This window comes from Larimichthys crocea, chromosome VIII (genome assembly GCF_000972845.2).
Source record: "Larimichthys crocea isolate SSNF chromosome VIII, L_crocea_2.0, whole genome shotgun sequence".
NCBI lineage: Eukaryota > Metazoa > Chordata > Actinopteri > Sciaenidae > Larimichthys > Larimichthys crocea.
Genome location: NC_040018.1, coordinates 9,294,351 through 9,316,191, shown reverse-complemented (window position 1 = coordinate 9,316,191; position 21,841 = coordinate 9,294,351). Strand labels below are relative to the sequence as shown.

General features: G+C 39.6%; 1 protein-coding gene across 4 annotated transcripts in view; it reads left to right on the top strand.

The window, feature by feature from the left end:
• The window catches only part of mtss1lb (MTSS I-BAR domain containing 2b), a 73,632-nt gene that overhangs the window by 1,982 nt on the left and 49,809 nt on the right, over positions 1–21,841 (top strand). For all 4 annotated transcript variants that reach the window (XM_027281355.1, XM_027281354.1, XM_010737237.3 and 1 more), the window contains exons 2-3: positions 20,502–20,563; positions 21,040–21,113. In XM_027281355.1, coding sequence (XP_027137156.1) covers positions 20,502–20,563; positions 21,040–21,113 — 136 coding nt within the window. The remainder of the gene's footprint in view (positions 1–20,501; positions 20,564–21,039; positions 21,114–21,841) is intronic.

The window sequence follows — 21,841 nt, the reverse complement described above, 5'->3', positions numbered from 1 at the left end:
AGTAATAGTATCTGGAATTGTATTGTCCATTATTGATGAAATGGACATGGTTGTCCTGTAGCATGCATGGCTCCCCCTTTTTCTTGAAGAAGATGCTTTTCTCCCCCAGTCTCTGCACATTTATGCCTTCTATGTGACCCCTGATGGTAGAGGTCATGACTAGTGCTTTATGCTTATTGTAACATAATGAGACATTATTGGCTTTCTATTGTTATAGTGAGACATGTGGGGGGTAGGAGAGAGAGACAAGTATGATCCTGGATATCTAGTCAATACTGATCCAAGTGCTCATTTCATATCACTTCAGTTTAATTCAGAATTTCACATTAAGTCCATTCTAAATACAAATCATGAGTTACCATGGGCAGTTTAAAGGGATATTCCAGGAACTAGAGCAAGACTAAACTCTCATTGCCAAGTGAGGGTCAAGCTGGATCTTGCACGTCTTATAACGCGCCTCCATAACGTCTTTTGTCAGATCAGCTCTGTCTGTCAACTACCCTCATCTTTCACTCCACTGCCCTAGTTTCTGTTGGAAATGTGCAAGCCCACGCCAAGATAATTATCATTACATAATATTAATTATATTTTCCGAACTTTAGACCGTAGGGCTCTCTACAGCCAAAGATGCCATTATGCTACTGTTTACACAGGCTGTAGTAGCAAACTAAATGTGCCTTTCAGGTAAGATATACATTTAAAGTAATCGGAAATGGAAATATTAAATACTTTGAGTAAGTTAGTACTAGTAGTACTTAGTATTGCATGTATTGTATATTGGATAGAGATCCAAAAAAAGCACAGGTCAGAAGAAATGTCTTGCATAAAGATCCAAAACACATTTTGTGACTGCCTCTGCTCTTCATGTAAGAATCCATCTTGCCAGGCATCAAGCTATGTGTGTTCGAGGATGGTAGTTAAGGACCAATCAGCATCTGAAATATTGGTTGCCATGCCATGAGCTATGGGTGTGGTCTAGGTGTCAGTGACAGTGATAAAAGGCTAGAGTAGATGCTGCTAGTATCAGAGCAAAGAACAATGCTGAAGGCTTTTCTGGATGGAGATGTTTTTACTCTTTGTTTGACTACATTATATGGTTTGTTAATATGACTGGATGATGTTGAAATTCGCCTTCTCTCCTTTCCAAACAGATGCCAACAATGAGTGCAGTCAGGTTAGGGCTAGTAGACCTTTTACTAAATATCACTATTCACTATATAAGTAATATGATTTGGTGTATTTTGATAGATTTTTTCTGGATTTCTGTCATTTGATGATTCTACTATCTAATACTAATACCAGTGCCAAATTCTAGGTAGTCTTTGTAAAATCAAGAAATTATACTGTAGCTAAAATGTTTAGTTCATTAATCCATTAGTCAATCAACATAAATTAATAAGCAGCTATTTTAATAATAAATAAATCCTTCAAAAAGATTTCAAGCAGACAAAAGAGCCAAACGCTGCCTGCCTTTAGCTTCTAAATGTGAAGATTTTCTTTGTTTTCTGTGATATCTTCGGTTTACAAAGTGGCTGGACTGCAGACATGGCATTAAACACATTTAACGTTGTTGTCCTGTGATTCAAAATGAGCATTTCTGATCAAATGGGCCATTTATGTGCACCTCATGTGTAAAAAATGGTGAGCTGCTTCATGGGAAACATCCACCATGCAGTCTGCATTATAAATCAAGACAGTTTTGAGTTCTCCCTGCGAATAGGAAATATTTTTTTTGCCAAATACAACCATTTTGAGATGATAACAGACTTGTAAAAATGTTCATCCCTATGAAAACCATCTGTGCTGGTTGCATAGCAACATCAGCACCTATGACACAGCATCTGTACTGCTCCTTGAGTAGAGGATGTAGGTATAAAGAAAGAGAGACACACTGCAGTATTGTGAGATATCAGAGTTGTTTCAACACATTTCTTTTTTATTTTGAGAGCAAACTGCATCTAAATTGATTCAGTTGAAATTAACAGCCAGTCTTTGACAGCCAGTATTTTGCATGGAGATGTTGCTGGATTGCAGAGCAGCACATGGTGTCACATAGTTTAAAGAAAGCAGTGGTTTCAGCTAATTCTTTGACCTTCCCAGAACTGGTTGGCAAGGGCTTTTCCAAATAATCCTGCTCATTTCAAGACAAAGGCAAAAATGTCAAAAGCAATATCAGCAAAGTTTCCAGACACTGATGCTCAAACACAAACACACACACATTACAGAATAAAATTGGGTAATCAATTTTCAAGGAATACCACTTTATAGGCACTTCCCCACCTCCCCCTCTCTTACACTGTCTCTGTTTTCATCTATTATTCAGTTGGTCTCTAATGGCCCTCTTGTTTATGTTATTGCGCTCACTCACTGATATATATGGGTCACTACAACCTGGGCCAAAAACACACTACTGCCCTAGTCTGGAATGGATGAATTCCTGAATCCCCAAGGAAGCAATGAATGAGCATCAGTGAGTGGATGAGAATCATTGAGTCATCAGCCCTCAAACTCACTTTGACTCAACAGGAAACAATGTGGCTTTAATCAATGCTTATAGCTTGACAAAGAAGAAGTCATTTGTCAAGAGAAACAAATAAATAAATAGTTTTTCTCCACCGCTTCTCAGAAACAGGCTGGTTTTGACAGCTTTGGTTATCAAGTTGAAGACTTGGGAAATAACACAGTAACTGCAGAAGAGACGTCAAACACCAATGCACGATCTGTAAACTGTGCGCTTTCTGCCCGAACTGTTACAGTCCATACGATCCATGTTCAAATACACCACTTAAAGGCCACAAAGGGAATGCAGAACATGTGGAACTGACAGTTTGGTGGCTGTATACCAATGGCAGATTCATGAAGTGACAGTTTGAGTTGGTTTTCCATTTAATCGAAGGTTTGATTTAAATTAAAAGTCAAATGTTTCATTCCTGTGTTTCTCTATTTTATGCAAATTGGTAGCACTGTTGACATTTTTGATATTCAGTGTATGAGGTAGGAGTTGGCAGACTTGGAAAGCAAAGTGAATACAGCTGAAAGAATTATTTGATTTGATTTGAATCGATAAAAAACATTGACAGGAAAATTTTCATTTCACTCAAATGTTAAGAAAATTCTTGGTAAATATTTGCTGCAATCCATTCATAGCCAATGTAGTCTCGAGCTATTAGCCTCAAGCAGAGAACTACAGAGGTCTGTTAAGCTTCATTTTCTTCAACCCCAACAATGCTGACTCAGGTGACATCACTTGAGGCAATTTGTCAGATTTTGTGTCCAAATCTTTCTGACAAAGTCTGAAATTATGTTTTCTGAAACTTTCCGACCCCCATAGATGGACTCGGGACAGAAATCATCAGTATACTCTAATATCAATACTATTTCCCCCTGTAGGTGGGATGCAGGGTCAGCCAGCCAGTGCAACATCCTTGCTGCATTTAGAAGTGAACTGTTTTGATACCATAGTCAGTATGCCAGCCTGTCATCCCATGTGTATTATATGGTTTCTTCTTTAGTGGACCTGTACTTGGTGGTTTGAGGCGTTGTGCATGCTTGTGTTCACATCAAGAGCCAAGCTAAATTCTGCATGTCTGCCAGTGTCAGCTGATTGAATCCACGCTGTTTAGAAAGCACTTTTTCTTCCTCTTTCCCCATCATCTACCTCTTCCTCCTCCTGCTCCTCACCAGGTCCTTCCTTCCTCTTTCTCTCCTCAGCAGATCCTCCGCCCAAGGCAGGCAGTTACTCCTTGTGATCTGTGCATGCAAATAGTGTTGCATAGACCTTAGAAGTGTGAATTAATAGTGGTGCACAGTGGGAGTTGCGGAAAAGTTCATGATGACAAAAAATCATAAAGTCATAAAGTGACAGTCGTAAAGTTTGGTGGCTGCTGTGATTCTTTTGACTGTTTTGAAATGAGGATATCTCGCATTTAAAATATACGTACAGGATGAAACGTGCCCATATGCTCATGCAGTCAATCGTGTGTGTGTGTGTGTGTGTGTGTGTGTGTGTGTGTGTATGAGGGCATTATGTAGTTGTCTGCCAAAGTGTATCCCTGGAGGCTATGTCTCGCAACTTTCTAGTAAATTACACATCTACGCACAAACATACACACACATACCAGGTCGCAGAGTAATACGATGAGACGCAGAGGTCATGTTTACGGTCAGCTGGCTATATGGACCAGTGGTTACTAGGTAATATTTTGTTGACAGCAGCGGGAGCATTGAATAAAGAAGAATAAGAAATAACAGGGGGAAAAGCTTTTAAAAGCTTTTTAGTCTGTTTTCATCTTGTAGTCATTTATCTGCTCGCTATTAGTGCCTGTGCTTGTGCTTAGTGCTAAATTGCCGCATAAAATATCAATAGGCCCTTTGAAAAGATATGTGGCAAATAGATGCTCATAGAATTCATAAATTATGCTTAGTTTCAAGTGTTAAAACCTCTAGCATCAGTGTTCATCTTCATGTTTTTGTTGAACTTTAATATGAATTTTTGCTACAAATCAAGTCACAGAGAGCACTGAACTAAAATAATTGCATTTCTTTGACAAAGAGATGAGCAGTCTCTCACTCACATCACTTTTACAGTACAGTATAGAATTGGATAGTTATTATTGTTGTTATTTTTAATATGCACAGTAGATCCAGGTTGATATCAAATAGAAAAAATACTATTATTTACAGTGTATGTTCCATTTTAAGCTGGAACAATAAGATTTTTCCAAGACCCCTCAATGATGTTCGCGAAATCGCTAAAAAGAAAAACAAAACATACCACTGTTTGTGTTGTTATTTGGAGAACAGTTTATTATAACTGACTCTGTTTATTTCAAATAGTGCAGAAATGTTTTGTCATGTAAATTGACAGGAAATGCATTCAGTAAAATGTGCTGTTTCTTTTCTGTGAAGATTTGCTGCATTTTTCCTTGTATATTAGAAAAAAATGAAAAGAAAAAGACGAGTAAAACATGTATAAATTCATATACAAACATATATGTAGATATCCATATATACAGTACAGAGTGTGTGCGGATTTAAAAGTAAAGTTAGTAGCTATTGAAGTCAGAACTCGATCCGTATATTGTTCTGACCAATGTGTGTCAGCCAATAAGTAACAAGAACTTGTGGTACAGAAACAGTTTCATCATTATGTAGTTTGTCAAACAGAGTGAGAGAGAAAAAAAATGACATATCAGGATAAGACATAAGAAGAAAAGACTTTCAGCCGATGTATCATCTTTTTGAATGTCCAAATATCGATAGCAATCTGTCTAAAATAAACATATATTGTCCCATCATACACACAGTATCAGTTGAAATCTGAAACGCAAGTTATATTTAATAATACTAATTATGTGCAGTTAATAGAGTTGAGTGAGTTCTTGGCTGAAACGAGTATCCTGTATGGTATCTGTGTTCCTATCTGAACCCTTCTCTTAATTTCTTACACTTGTGGTCATAAACATTTCTCTGAAGCTCATTGCAGCCTAAATTAAGAGATATGAATGATAGTCATGCTATTATGATGCTAAATTATCATGCTACGGTATGTATTTCAAATCACTGTAACATGAATCCATTTGAATTTGTACTGTTGTTCAGACTAAATGATGTGTGTGGTGATGATGTATTTTTAGCTCTGGCTACTTGTGATCGGGTATTTATAGAGTAAATTAATGAACAGAGTTAAAATTATTAGTTGCTGACCTAGTTTCAAACATGAGAGTGGTGTCTACTTTTACAAATAAAGTTTCTTCAAAACCAAAAAGATCCAGTAGTATAACATGCAACAAAAGTCATTGGTATGAACTGAACCAGCAACATTGTGGCTATGTCGCTTGCTCCTCTGTAATTCACAGACATAGCCATGAAGGCTGAGAGTTACACGTGTGGCTTTGTTTTGCCTTGAGATGCCTCCTCAGAATGAAGTCCTGAGTTCAGCTCTGGTGGGAACCAGGATGAGACTGCGGCTTGTGGTGGCCAGCCACATCTGCTTTGCTTATATTCTCTGGCCATGATGATGCTTTAGACCACGGTGTGTGAAGCGTACCATAAAACACAAAGCATACAAACCACTTTACGTGTGTGTGTGTATTGATGTTCGTACACTTGTACTGTTTCCAAGGATACATCACCCATGGCTTCAGTACTTTCCAGTAGGTGTCCTGTGGCATGGCCTATGCTAAATATTTGGCTTTATATTACATCACTGTATATTACAAGTCAAAATCAAGTACTTCCATTAAAACTTGCTGCTGAGGTGTCCTGGTGGATGAGTGGTTAAGACTACCATATGCCTGCAAAGTCCCTGGATTGGACCTTTGGTGCATGTTATACCTCTCTTGTTTTCTGTCTATCTCAACTATTTGTCTAAAATGTCCAAAACATTCCCTACATGTTCTACATGAAAATGTAACTTGAAAAGTTTTGCATTTTTATGTATTCAAAACCTTGTTTACGTATATTCAGACCACAGACCCCACTGGCAGGAAGCCTTCTCTTGGCTTTCTTTAGGACTAGGAGTGGATGTGGACGTGGTTCTGTTTTTGCTGCCTCAGATGTCTACATCAGCAGATGTGCTTACACATGTGCAGTCTGTGTTTTAGTCAGCACGTACAGTCTGTTTTAGATTTTAGGCTCCATGTGAATGTTCCTCGTGGATGTTCGCAGACATACAGAGGATGGAATTTTATGTGAAACCGACATTTCCAGTTCTTTTATGAAACCATGTCAGACTGGTTGGCAGTGCCTTTGCAACAGGGTGACAACCAGTCATTCGATTGATAGTCCTGAAACTCAAAAGGCCAAAATAAATCTAAAACTTAATAGAACCATCAAATATTCATATTTAAGAAACTGGAAAAAAAGAGATTTTGTTGATTAAGTAACCGAATAATAAACTAATAATTTGACTTATACATTGTTTTGCCATCTTAAGGCTTCTCTTGTGTTTCTTCCATGTACAAAACAGGAAGCTGCCAACATTCCTGGTCATATCCAGGTGATGATCATCATTTTACATAAACTTAATATACGCCAGGCCATAAGTCTTCCAAACTTCTGAAAAAATGAACACATTTCACATACAAGGTAACAAAACAACAAGCTGAAAATGAGACTCAATCCCCACTGTATCAATGAGAGCCATCACTTATCAAGTGGATTTTAGAAAATGTTGAATTTGGTTGTTTTTCAGCTGTCTGAGGCCCGTCTGTCTCCTCATTAAAGTAGTAAAGTGGGAAAAACAACAACATCAACAGACCAGGAGAGCTGAAAACCAACTGTATCCTCAGAGAGACTTCCCATTGTTGTCCAGCCCTTTAAAGCCTGTGACAATGTCCTATGACTCTGGGCCATGTAGCAGAACTGAAGATTCTCTGTGGAAGAGTATCATTAGTCCAATCTGTGGTGTGTTTGTGTCTGTGTGGTCCGGGGGAACTTCCCACCGCAGTGCTGTTGTCTATAACAGAGGCCGGGATGCGTGTCAATAGAAACAAGGAGAAAGACAGACACAGCGCTCTCATCTCATCCTTTATTACATCCACCTGTGACTTTCCTACTGTGTGCGAGCTCAGCTTAACTTGTTAAGAAACACATTTTCTGAGCGTGTATCTGTCTTTGTCTATATCGTGCACTTTTGATTGTTATCCATATTTCTGCAGTCTCTCAATGCTAAGATCTAATTTAGCAGCTTTAGTAGCACAAACATGATTTAAGCAAATGTCTGCTGTGTATAAAACATTTTGTCCATGCCAAATGTTAAAGCTAAGTACCCTTTGTTGGCCAATAAGACCAGTAGTGTAGTGGTTCATTTGTGGATCCTTGGTCTGGTGGAAACTTGATGGACTTTCTATAACGTACTAACAAATACTATCTTACTTTATAATATAGCTACTATAATATAGCCACCTCCTACGGCCCGACCAGCCAGCTGGCCTAGAATAGCTACTACCAATTAGCTAGACATTGGTTGCGAACCAGACTACAGTTACTTTATTAAGATAGGTATTGGTAGTGTACCATTGACTTTGACTGGCTGTCTCTGTTCTAGAGTTACTTTGGCAAAGCAGGCTTATAACCTGTCAGGTTACATAATAGCTTTCTCCTTTTTTGACTCTGGCTTTCTGTTCCCTCAAAGGTCGGCTCTAAGACATTGCAACTAAGGCTCTAAGGCTTGCAATGGTCAGCTGCACAAATTTGATGTGAAAAACCACCAACATCAACTGACATGGATAGATTACTGTCAGACTCTTTTGATACTGTTAAAGTTGTGGTTTGGAGGCCTCAGGATATTCCTTGTATTTCAAGAATTTCTTCATTTAATTTTCTTCGAAGGTAAAAAAGTTGGATTACAAAGGTGGAAAGTGAGAAAGCATTCTTTGCAGAGAAGCTGATTTTTAAAATCACAGACGTAGATGTGATTTAAGGGCAGCTTAAAAAAGGCATTGTTTTGCATGGTTTCAAAATGATTCAAATGATTTTGACCTTGAAACGTTTGCGATGCAAAAACAGCCGCGTGAAAACATTTTAACAGTTTAATTCATACGTTAGTGGTGCCAACGTGCAAGCCGAATCACAGGACGTGTAACGGAGCACTCTCTCGTTAGAGCTCGTTAAAATCACTGAGGTCGTTAGGGCCCTGAGGCTCGTTAAGGCCGGTAGAGATGAATAGGGACGCCTGGTTGAGGGAGGCGTGGAGGCTGCTGGGAGCCAGCCAAGACAGTCTCTCTCACTGAACCCTTTGTCAGACCTGTCAAAGCCTTCTCATCACACTCAGCTGTTCACTGTAAAACACGCTGATCATTATGAACAGGCCAGAGACAGAGAATAACAATGAATGTGGCAAATCAATATTCTCTTGTTTATTTCAAGGAGAAATGAACAGAAAGATCTTCATGCTCTATATATCACATCTTGAAGATATGTTTGTTTGGCATTTGGCTGTATGTGCTTACTTGTGTGGGGATAGGTGCTTTGCATGATTATGGTATCATGCAGGTAATTTATGAAAATCAATACATCTTTCCCTTTTCATGCCAGAAGCTGCAGCGTTGAGGAGAATGGTACAGCTGTAGAGACATTCAGAGAAGAAAAATTATAATGCAACGCCTTCATTCAACCATAAAGAAACACCACCCCTCCTCTCCATCATCCCTGACAGCCTCTGCACCTCACAACACACTGTAATCCTGTGAAGCCCTACCTTGCTACCTGCTCCTTCCTTGCTACCAAGTGTTTAAATAACTTGACATTACAACATCTCTCAGTGCAAGGCAAGGACAATCCAAACATGAGCAGAAACCTTCAAATTATGACACGTGGGAAACCATTCTGAACAGAAGTTATTACAATATTAGCATATTGCAGATATATCTATATAGGTGTGAATGTCGGCCGGTAAGTAACAAGGAATGTACAGAAATGTAAAATATATGTATGAGGTGATTTAGAAAATGTGCTGGTTGCTTACTAGAGAGAGGATCCATGTAGTCTGAGTGAGTTCTCTGTGGTCAATATGAGCAACTCCTTTCACATTGCACATTGTCATTTGAGTCATTTGATCCATTGCTAATATAAAACATTCATAAATGCAGCTTTAATGTCTGATTCTTTCCTACAATTTGAATTCTTCCTGGTATGAAACTGTCATATCCCTGTCCACAACACAGAAGCATCGTGGAGGTCAACAGCAATGCCATGAAAGCCACAAGTTGTTGCAACCACTATTAAATTATCCTCAATATTAAATTAGATTCAAATAAAGCTGTGGTTACTCGTGTGTTCTTAACATCAACCAAATCTGAGATCAGGACATATTTAGTGCCTGTTTGGGTTTCATCACGGTCCGCCATCGAAGCCAAGGTCCACTCCCCCCTAAACTCTGCATGCATATCTCTCTGAGTGCTGTAGGGTCACAGTAATGGTTGCTGTCACTTACACTAAGTGGTCAGATGGCGCACCTTCAGCATCCATCAACAGCCCTTTCACACGATTGCAGCAGTGCAGATAATAATGACTTTCAGCCCAGAAAGAAAGAGCTAAGTGACATCTTCATACCTATAAGAGCCCGGGTGATTGATGGCTGCTTGTGAACATGCCATCCAATAAAAGATAATGTAGATAGCTTCTGTCTTTACTCTGTGTAAATCTCTCTACATTTTGTGATTCATGCCTGAATATTTACGTTTATGTATGAAACACTGCTTTGCCCTGAAAGCTATGTGGAGCTGAAACAGCAACTTCACATCAAAATCATGGTTAGACCAGTAGCACTGCTCAGCCTGTAAAAATGGTTGTATGGTGTCATCTGTGGCTCTGAAGGAGCTTTAGAAAGTCTGTCCGTCATTTTGAACACAAGGCTGTGCTTCAAACTTGAGGCATGAAGTTGTCTCAGAAAGAACATGTTCTGTGTCATATTATGGGAAGTGTAGGATCACCTTGACACTCCTCTTGACACGCCTCTTTTGGAAAGTCCTCAGCTTTGATAATGCAATTCTAAATCACTGGAATTATGTTTCCCATGAACTGTTTTTCCCAGCAGTATCATTTTAGGTGAATTTTATTTGATGGGACAAATGCAATCTATCATACTGGTCCTTTAAGGTTGTTCTTTACCATATTTGCAATTTTAGTTTGGCTCTAAAAAATTTTTATTATTGATTTAAATAAGAAAAACATTTTTTTTTAAATTTTTATTTATTTATTTTTTAAATTGACTACAAGATTATTAAGACTAAGATCATTTGTAGCAACAGATCCGAGTACACCACTCAGCTGATGCATATATGTCCATGTTGGCCATAATGTCATAAGTCTTGTAACTTGACAGGTCACAGACTGAAATGTAGTGGACCAAGGATCGAACCTTGGGGAGTACCCATTCTGTTGTTTTGAAAGAATGACTTTTCTTCATCCACTTTCACACACTGTTCTCTACTTTGATGACATACCTGAAACCAATCAAAAATTTAAATAATAGACAAGACAGAAGACTGACAGACTTTTAGGCAGAAGAATGCTATGTTTGACAGTGTCAGATGCCCTTTTCTGGTCAAGATACACTGACTTTTGAAACATTAAGCTGAATGCTCTGCAGTTTCGTGTCACATATTATTGCCAAAAACAGCAGTAAGACCTCACACACCTCACTGAAGGTAGGCATTTAGCATGTAGCCAGACCCAGCATGCACCTGTTAGCCACACAGCTTCTTGGGTGCGTTTAAATTTGGGTCACATGCTCACCAAGTGTTGCATTAAGTCAGTGATCAGATATCAAGATGCAGTCACCATTTCCATACACCTAATGACATGATCCTTAACTTAACTGCCTGTACCTCTGCCTCCACCCCAAAACTTTGCAAGTGAAGGTACATACTTCTTTTCAGTGGAAGCTGAGATTGGAACTACAGATCCTTAGATCCAAAAAATCCAAATGGTGGTAGCTGCGTCTGAAACTATAGTTGCGGAACCTCATCTCTCATTTTTCATTCCTGCTGTGATTCAGTAGCATGATATGTAGAAACATAAATGAATGTGTACATTTATGGATATCCCTGTCTGACATATTACATGACATCCATAAGTATTGTTTTACACAAAACATGGTGCAGACATCCTACTGGGCAGATGTTTCACTGATAGGGCTTCTATGATCTCTGGCCTTGCAGCGCAGAAATACAACAACACACAGATGGTTTTCTCTTTCCCCCCATCACTATGTTTAGATTGGAATTAGCTGCTGCACTTCATCAATTATGCAGCGAGGCAGCCTCTCTCCTCATCTGCATGCTGATCCTTTTCCCTTTGAAACAAAGTGCCAGCCGATGTGCCGGGAGAATCGTTTTACTCAGCATGGTGGAGGAAATCATGACTCCACTTATCTTCGTACACCATGATGCTTTTTCTAAAAAAGAAAAAAAGAAATAAAGAAAGAAAAGAAAACAAGTCAAATACTCTGTATACTTCAAAATATTAATGTAATATCAAACAAAATTCAAGTTTCAGTTTCTCCCACATTAGTTCATGTTTCCGTGCGGCAAGTCCTGAAACTGAAACCCCAAAACAGCATGTTACTGTTACAAAAATGATTAATATGAGTGTTTCTTAAATTACTTGACTAATATTAGAATAAAATGGTGGTCGTGGTCAGAGGAAACCGATGTTGACAGCTAGGAGGCGACAGCCCAACCCAACCTTCCTCTAAAAACATTTAAGACCCTAACCCTATCTCACACCTACCCAGCTGATGACCCTTGTCATCCTGTTATAATGTTGCTGCTATATGAGGGTTTAACCACTCACCTCACCCCTTAAATATATGGCCTTTGCTGTTTAATGTAGCACCACTGCTCATTTTACCTGCAAATCAGTAACCCTAATGTTTTATTTCATGAAAATGTAACAGTTGCTTCTGATATTAGAGGACACTGTGTATTTGTCTTAGAGTTGTCACGATACTAAAATGAGTAACCACGATACTATACCAGACAAAGTATCGCGGTTCCGGGTATTATCGCGATACTGCGGCCTTTTTTATTATTATTATTATTTTTATAAACTGCAATGTATTTGTACAAGTTAGTTTGAAACAACGACGTTTGTTTTTTAAGCAAAATTAGTGTTGCCACTGACGAAGACGCCACGGCAGACTCGCTGCTCGGGCCCGGTGCTTCTGCCATGGTGAGTGTGTTGTCTCGTGTCTGGGCGAGACAGAACTTTAGCTTGTTGTTTGTTTGGAAGGGAGTTTCTATCGAAGCGGAGCTGTCTTCGCGGAGTTCGTTCTTGCCGGCAGAAACAACGAACAGCCAATCAGCTAACAGACGGGCGGACCCAGCGTGCGGAAACAGTAACAAACGTCACCAGTAACAGGCAAACAGCCAATCATTCAGCAGCTGTGACGTTTGGTTGCGGTTCCATGTTGGTTTGTTTACAAAGGAGTAGCATATAGTGAGAAGCCGGGAGGAGAGCAGAGGCGGCCGCTATGTAGCGGAGACTGGCACCGGTAGTATAGTAATCCACGGTAGTACTGTCATGTAAAATTTCTAGTATAGTAGCGACGGTTATGATTTGGCACTGCGGGGTACCGTGTATACCGTGGGTATCGTGCAACTCTAATTTGTCTCCACCGAAATCCTGACTTATTATAAAACATGTCTCATCTGTCTGCATATCTTCAAACACTTACCATATGAGTATGTTTTGATGGATTCCAGACTGAAGGATGGGGAATAATTGATGGAATCTTGACAGTAGTATCATCAGGTAATGTAATGGTATTTAACTGACAGGAAGTGACAGAAATTATGTCTTTTGGCCCTTGCACACACAGGAGAACGGCAGCATTGCGATCTGAAAGCTGCTATTTTCAACAGCCTGTGCTGCGTGAACAGCCATTGGTGCACTTGCACCCAAAGTTTAAGCAGGTTGAGCTTTGGCTTTTAAATGCCCAGCAGTAAGCGCACCGCAAATTTCATTGTGTCTGAAAGGGCAAACTAGCATTGTATCAATTATTTAGACCAGTGTAAAGAATCTGATTTAGTGCCATCAAAATGTGTTATACAGTCTCAGATTCAGCTATCCACCTTCCTGTAATTTACAGCAGGACAGTAAGCTCTGCCTATGTAAGTCAATCTGAATCATTGTGATGGTGTAGCTGACTACAGAGCAGACAAAAGACAGCAGCATTCTCTCTGGCAGAATTGAGAGACAGATGATAGGGAGCATTTTGTCTTTGTGGGTTATACTTCTATTCCCAGCCTCAATAAAGATGAGTTTGATCCTCTTTTTGAAAACTCCCAGCCAGTCGATTATGCACATGAAGCACTGCGAAATTAGCCCTTTTGTTTGGCTCTCGCATTTCTCTTTTAACGTGTGAATTGGCTCGATTGTACAGCAAAAAAAAAAAAATCTGGCTAATCCTTACATCCCTCTCTGCCTGCCTCCACCCGTTTTCTCTCTCACTCTGTCTCTCTTGCTGGATTTCCTCTGTTTTTCTGTCTTGCTGTGGGGGAAACAAAGGGAACAAAAGAATGAGAGGAGACAGTAAGCTTCTCATCCACTGTAGTGAGTGGTGGAGTGGAGCTCTCAATAGAGTGCTGGACAGACTGGGTGGACTGGTGGTGCTCTGAGAACTAGGCCAGTGGACTGTTGACAGTACCCCAGAGTCCAGAATCAGGACCAGATGAAACAGAGGATTACTGGAGGAAACAGTGGACGGAAAATAGTCAATATATTGCCCAGTATCATGGATAAAGGATCATTGCTGGTGAGATGGATTTAAAACAGGGATCAAGAGGAGGGTAAACCCGGTTTACCTACTTTCTATATCTTTCTATATACACACAAAAAAGAAAACCTGAACCTGATTGTGCGTCATAACTCAAATCAAATCACAAAACACAAGCGTCATACTGATGCCAAAATAATGGCCATATGGCAATCCTCATAATTTCAGATCTTACCTCGTGTGTAATTATCATATCAAAAGTAATCCAGGTGATTGTTTTCTGTACATGGTTTCATTGCAAACAGAAACTGCTAGGAGCAAACATATCCCGATCTTTCATTCATTCAGTGTGACACTGTGTTCATATTTAGTTATGTTTTGCTCTAAGCGATCAGCAGAAGTTTGTTCGGCAAATCTTCTGCCAAAATATGATTTGATAACTTATGCAGCTGTGTCAGTCTTGTGTGTGTTTATTGCCACTTTTCTGTTGTGTTTTTCATAACTAGGTACTTATCTGTGTACCAGCATGAAAAATGCTGGCTAACCTCTGATTGGTTGACTGTTTATTCCAGCCGAAACGGCAGCCAGTGGGCACAATACTGGACCTATTTTAATCACTGGACAAATCTGAGATGTGTGTGCAAATCCAGCGGTCTGGAACCCACAGGAAACTCACTGTCTCCATGGAAACATTAAACTTCCTGTTTATGTCATCCAAAGCAGGTCCCCTGGTGGCAAGGTGGGCTGATAAAATCCATTCCAAAATTGTCTTTGCCTATTATAGCTCAAAGTATCCCATAAAGATGATTTATACTGCATATCTCTAGAACACTGACACCCCCAGGCTATTTGTACGCAGATATTAACTGGCAAAAGACCAAAACTAATTTAAAAAGAAAAGAGAACAAAACATATATATATATATATATATATATATATATCAAGGCTTAAATTTGTGATTGCTGGTGACCATCAGCTGGGGGTCAGAGCTTATAAACCTTTTTTATGAAACATTAGTAAGGATGGAGAGAGGCAGGGATTGAGGAATGAAGCAGTGGGATAAAAGAGGGAATGGAGGAACAGAAATAAAGTTTTATTTAAGATAGTTCTGTGAAGATCAGGAACTGGAAAGAAGGAAGACTTTTCATGGGTTAGGACTAAAGTTACAAACAGACCAAAAGTGACGATGCTGCCAACCATCTTTTGGGTGTATCCATCGTCCTGTCAGTCTACATGCAGTTTTCCTTAACTTAATATAAAAAAAAAAAACTGTAGATCTCTGGTGTGATTAGTTCTCAATTTGCAATTCTTAAATCGCTCTGATTTGAGCTGCCTGTTAGAAGCTATTTGCCATTCTTCACCGAAAATGAATATGAGGCGGCAGCTGGCCACGTGGAAGGAAGGAGGAAGGAAGGGAGTGTATAAAGGAAGAAGGGAAGGTGAAGTACCAAGGTGAATTGTACAAAGCTCGGAATTTCCCTCATTTAATGGCGTAAATGGAAGACAAAACATTGTTTGCATAATAGTGCACACCCATCGATACAATACACTGAGTGCTTAGAGTCTGATATCCACCATCGCCTGAGTTAAAGTGATGTGAAAACGACTTTGGGTTGTGTATATTTACACCAGGATGAATCGGGCACTGTGTGTGTGAGTGCGTCTGAATCCATACATGTATGTGTGCATGTGTAAGAGGAAATCATGCATGCCCTGCTGACTTCTTTGGTGACACAGGAAGTGGTGATGTAATAGCATACAATCTCAAAGCTTTTTTTCACACGCTCACTGTCTCCCGCTCTGTGTCTCTCACACAATCATGTATTTGCCCCTCGGCCATCGCGATATTCCAAGTCCTACGATCATGTGAGCGCGGTGGTTATGGTCGCGGTCTTTGAGCCAAACACACACAGACACATTTATGGAGCATGCAGGCTGAGAGCTTCGTAACCTTCTTAAATGCAAAACTGGTTTCAGAAGAATTCACACAGCAGATCTTTGACCTTGGACAGACAGCCTCTGTCTTTTTACCACACAGAGCTTTGATGTCTCATCCAATCAAAGAAATATGATGAGAAAAGTACCAGATTAAAGTGTATTAATTATATTTGTATTGTACATTCTAAAGCAGCCATAAAAAACCAGAGAGGAACATTTATGACAAGTTCTGTATTTATATCATGATCTCTGGGCCGATGCCATTTCTGGGCTGTTATCTGTGTCTAAATTTGATTGGTTGTTCTGAGAACATTGAAGGTTTCTGGGTTTTACCATCTATATTCCATCTACTGAAGCACTTTCTATTTGAATTTATCACCTTGTGACTTTAGTTATGTTTCATTTCTCACCATTTAAAAACAACTACAGCTCCCATTAAGCGTTTGGCAGTGCAAAAGCTTGTGTAAGCATCAAAGCCGTTACTCTTTTTTCATTGATACTGCTCACTTTCTTTTCATAAGCCATCTGTTCAACTCTTTAGCTGTAATCACTGCTGTCTGGTCCTTTCTGTCTGTTCTGTTTACAAGTACACTGACTTCAGCTTGTCACACTGGCGATTAAGCAGTGGTCTAAGAAGCGTGTTACTGTGTCCACTGGTATGGTGTGCGTGGCATGCACTGCTCTTGTGCACTGTGTTGTTGTGTTATTCTAACAGTTTTTATATGTGCATGACAATTAAATAGGGAAAAAAAGTGCACAAAGTGCAGAGTCGCACTGCTTGTCAATATCACACTGGGCCAATCAAATTGGGCACAGGGTGAGGTCCACAGGTTCATTCTTTGATAAAATAGGAACGGTGGAACAAATGCAGTTAAGAGGTTGTTAATAGTGGACACAACTCCGAGTCGTTTTTCCCTCCCCTCATCATGGTAATGCAAGCAGCCCTGCTCTACAGGCCAGCCAGCTGTTTTGCCCGACACACTTTGCCGAAAGTGTTTTTGAAGCAGCTGCACCTGTAGTGATGCATCTCTGTCTGAACGGCCTCTAAAGGTGTCAGACAGAGTAACTACATACAAAATCAATCTTTTTGAAGAAGAACAGAAGTACACAAACACACACGGTGTATACGTTGCTTAGCTTTCAGCTAATGGTCACTGGTTGAGGGGACTGAACACAGATTGCACGAATGGTGATAATGTAAGGCGAAAGCTTGTTTTGTGTTCTTAGACTTGTGGGTAATGGCTTGTGGCTTTGTTAATAGCAACAAACTGCATCAATTTTTAAAAATGTATTAACCTTTTCTGTCTCGACAAAAGAAGTGAGAGCAAAGTTCAGTTGTCCTGCGGGATTTTTAGTCATTTGGATAGTTACTGATGTCGGTTTGACTCTGATTTATGTTCTCTTACTTCTGGTGAAGCGAAGTGAGTGACAGATGTGGTTATAACATATTTTTTTCTTTACTACTTTCTGTGGGCTCTTTGTCAATATGTATTGCCAAGAAATGACACATGTAAATATAAGTTTCTAACATGATACAGCTGTAATCCTCCTCTACTCCCTCACGCTGAAGCAGGTTCACTTGGTTTGGTCAAAGTTAAAAATGTTTCAGGTAGTCTGGGCACTGGCTGCAGTTACAGAGTGTTTGAGGGAATACCTGAATGTTAAGAAACAGGAAGCAATCACATGCACATCCACACTCAATCATCACTTGGTCACTTGCCACCAGGCTATTTTACCGGATTGAAATGCCCGAAAAATGCTAATGAGATGCAGGGCAGCTCATGTGTGTATTTAGTGTGTATGTGTGTGTGTGTGTGTGTGTGTGTGTGTAAGTAGGAAGGCGTCACTTTGCGTTATCTCCCATCCACACTACTTAAGCTCCGTAGGGCACTTCAAACAGCCTGCAATGGGAGGGAGCAGGGTGTGTGTGTGTGTGTGTGTGTGTGTGTGTGTGTGTGTGTGGATGGTGGAGGGGGTAGCTTTTGGTACAGAGGGGAAATAGGACTGTGATTTCAGACCAAATGAACCCACATCAAACAGGCCAGATCAAAGAGTACACAGCCCTTACTGTCTGTGCCAGTCTGACATCACGACAGGATGCCCCACCCCCAGCACACACACACATACACACACATCCAAGCATACACACATATTTCCTTCCTATTGTCTTCTGGCTTTTCTTTCATTTTTTAATAATTACGTTCCTTTGTTTATAATGGCAGGTTTAACATGTCTTTGTGTTTTTCTGCACCTGATATTTGTAACTGATATAAATACAACCACCAACCCCCATCTCAGATTTGCAAGCATTTAACAGGGTTATAGGTTAACCTGGATCAAGTGTAATGTAATATGTGCTGAGGCTGTGTGTGTGTGATACAACAGTCATCCAGTCCTAAAGGAAGGGTGGGAGGATGGGGAGCTGCATCCATTAGAGACAGCTTCAGCTTTGAATTGTGTTAGAAATCGTGGCTGCTCCTTTGATGCTGTCTAATGCCAGTGGCTGTCAAGTGATATGTGTGTGTGTGTGTGTTTTGGTAGATGAATTAGATGACTGCATAGGATGGAGAGGATGGATGGCTGCTGTTTTGGGGGATGAAGGAAGGAAAGGGAGGGTACGGGAGAGGGCGGTGTGTGAGCTTTTGTGGAAAGAGAATAAGGAATTAGGTTGACGACAGAAGCTGAAGCAGGTAAAGAGACACATTATAAACAGATAGAGGTACATGAGAGAACAAAGAGGGTCTTCAGACATAATCTTTAGAAATGTTCAGGAGGATGACTATTGTCATTATTATTGATGCTGTTAACTAATAGCCATTTATGTTTTTTTTTGTGCAATCTAAGATTTTACTTACTATATAGAATAAAAAATAAAATATTTTTTTAGAATTGTTATTATGTTATATATTATAATTTTGTTTCCTTATTACTGATGTCTTTACACGGCATTTAAGTGTTCTCACTAGATCATGTAGAGCACATTTTTATTGCTACAACTAATCATTATTTTTCATTTTTATACAGGAAAATACAGAAACAGGGGGGGAAAAAACACACACATTTATAGAGCCCAGGGTGATATTGCTTGTTTGACCAACACTCACACCAAAGCAATTCAGTTAATAACAAGATACAATGGAGAAACACAACAAATCCTAATTTTAAAAGGTGCAACCATAAAATGTTTTATAATGACATTCTTGCTCAGAGATCCTCAACAGACGTAAGATATAGAACAGTCTGCTTGGAATAATAGTCTGTATCCAATGTGTGTTTTTCTCTCAACAAAGTTCACTGACCACTTTAAGTCACTGAAATGACTTCTTCTCATTGGAGAATTCAGAATATAAATATTGTAAATATGAAAACAGTGTTCAAACTGCTGGACACAAAATGTTTCATACTTCAGTGAAAAGTCCATTCTCAGTTTGTGAGACTTTAAGGCTTCAACTTTCCACCTTACATTTGTGTAAGTTGCACATTTGACCATGACTGACTCCAAAGATCACAAAGTCATGGAGGTACATACATGTCTTCAACTGAGATCTAAAGCGAGTGCGGAGAAACTGTCCACCTTCAGAACATGAATGTGGAAACAGCCGCCTGCATGTACATCATTCTGCACAGTGAAACATCACAACAAGAAAAAAAAAATCACAGTAGATTGAGTAGGATGTGGATCAATCTACTGTTGAACTACTTTACACTGCATACACTGTATATCAGTTTGATCTGTAACAATGTGTAACATCTTAGTGAAGTCTTAATCTACAGAGTAACTAATAACTACTGGAATATATTTGAATTGAAGTATAAAGGAGGATAAACTTAAAATACCTCAAAATTGTTCTTAAATACACTACTGACGTAAATGTACTGTCCAACATTGCTGTTATTAATATCACTCTGCCATGTCTGCCAACTAATGCTTTTGCATTTCTTATGATTTTGCTTTGCCAAGAACTATTTTGCCATCCATGTTTGTAAATCACTTTGAAACTTTAAATCAGAATTGACCAAGATCACAGAGGAAGTGAGAGAGACACAGAGTGAGAGAGGCAGAAGGAGAGGGGAGAAAAGGAGGTGGATAAAATGGTGGCGGTGGTGGTGTGACCTTAAAATGTTTTGAACATCTGATCTGATTGCTTAGAGACATTAAAGTGGTACAACATGCATCTGCTCAGAGCAACTACCCTTGATTTAATTCATCCAAACCACTGTGATTTTTATTTACATCTGAAGTACATCTATCTCTTTCTTGACGGTATGGGCATAGATACGTTGCGTTATCAATATATAATGTGAATATTAATGTATATTGTTGTCTGTGTTTTGCCAGTGCTCCTATCCTGTGTGGGAGGACTTCAGCGCCAAGGCCACAAAGCTGCATTCCCAGCTCCGGTAAGTTTCTTTGACAACACAACAAAATAAAACAATAAATACATAAACAGTCGTGATGCTACAGTGGATGAAATTATTCTTAAAAAGAAAGCCAGACTTTGATCTGTCAGAATGATGTTTTTCTTGTGGCAGTATTTTTAGAATCCCTTGAGTTGGCAACAATTCCCATGATCCCCATGCTGCCAGTTCAGTGATTTGCAGAGAATTTTAGTTTTTGGATAAATGCCTGCATTTAATTCAACTTTCTTACCAATGTAGAAAAAAAACATCCAAAAAAGGTATCTCTGTGTGCAGAGACTAAACGCCTAAAGAGGTGGATATAATAAGTCAAATCTGCTACCAAGTCAATGCCATCGCCTCATTACCACTGCAAAACCTGATCATTAAATATGCAAATCAGGAAAGAGGTGCTCATTAAATAAAGCCTAACCATAATGCCATTTTATCTAAAATACTGAGTGTTTCTGTTCATCTAGAACCACTGTCCTGGCGGCTGTGGCCTTCCTGGATGCCTTTCAGAAGGTAGCAGACATGGCTACCAACACCAGAGGTAGGATAACAGCTGTGTGTGTGTGTTGATGTGTGAGTGTGTAAGAACCAGTTCCCAGCTCAGAAAGCTGTAATTTGTGTGCATTGGTATGTTCCTCTTTGCCAATGTTGGGTTGGGTTTTGCTCTTCTGAAGCATCTACAAACACTGCTAGGAATCTTATTAAGTTGTTGAGATACTATCAACCAGCCTACTAAATTCCCTTTTGACTGATGAAAGCGTTTCCAGCAGCCTAAAGGCACACTTTGTCCCATACTTCAAAGCAATTACCCTGTATTGGTGTTTACAGAGACAAGAATGACAGAAGTATCTTGGCAAGGTCAATAACAGGTATTTTTGGAGCCGAACATGTTTTGGTAGACTTCCCAATGCAATATAAAGATCAGTTTTGCAAAGTGTTGTAAACAACCAAGCACCATTCTGATCACTACTATGCTAACCGAGGTCAGTCTCACGCCCTTGACACAACAGATAGGTACATAACAGTGATGCGCGGGTTGATCCAAATTGAGCGGGTGCCCATGGTCGCCCGCGGTCGCCCGTGGTCACAAGTCACTAAACAATATTTTTAATGATATTTGGGTCGCGGTCGGTCGGGTCGTTTGAAATAAAGATGCCGAGTAAAGTTTTTTAATTTATGTAGTAGACAAAATTTTCTGTGAAATACACAGACAGACTTTATTGGCTGAATAACTGGCGCGAAGAAACTGCATTTTAATAGGCTACTTTT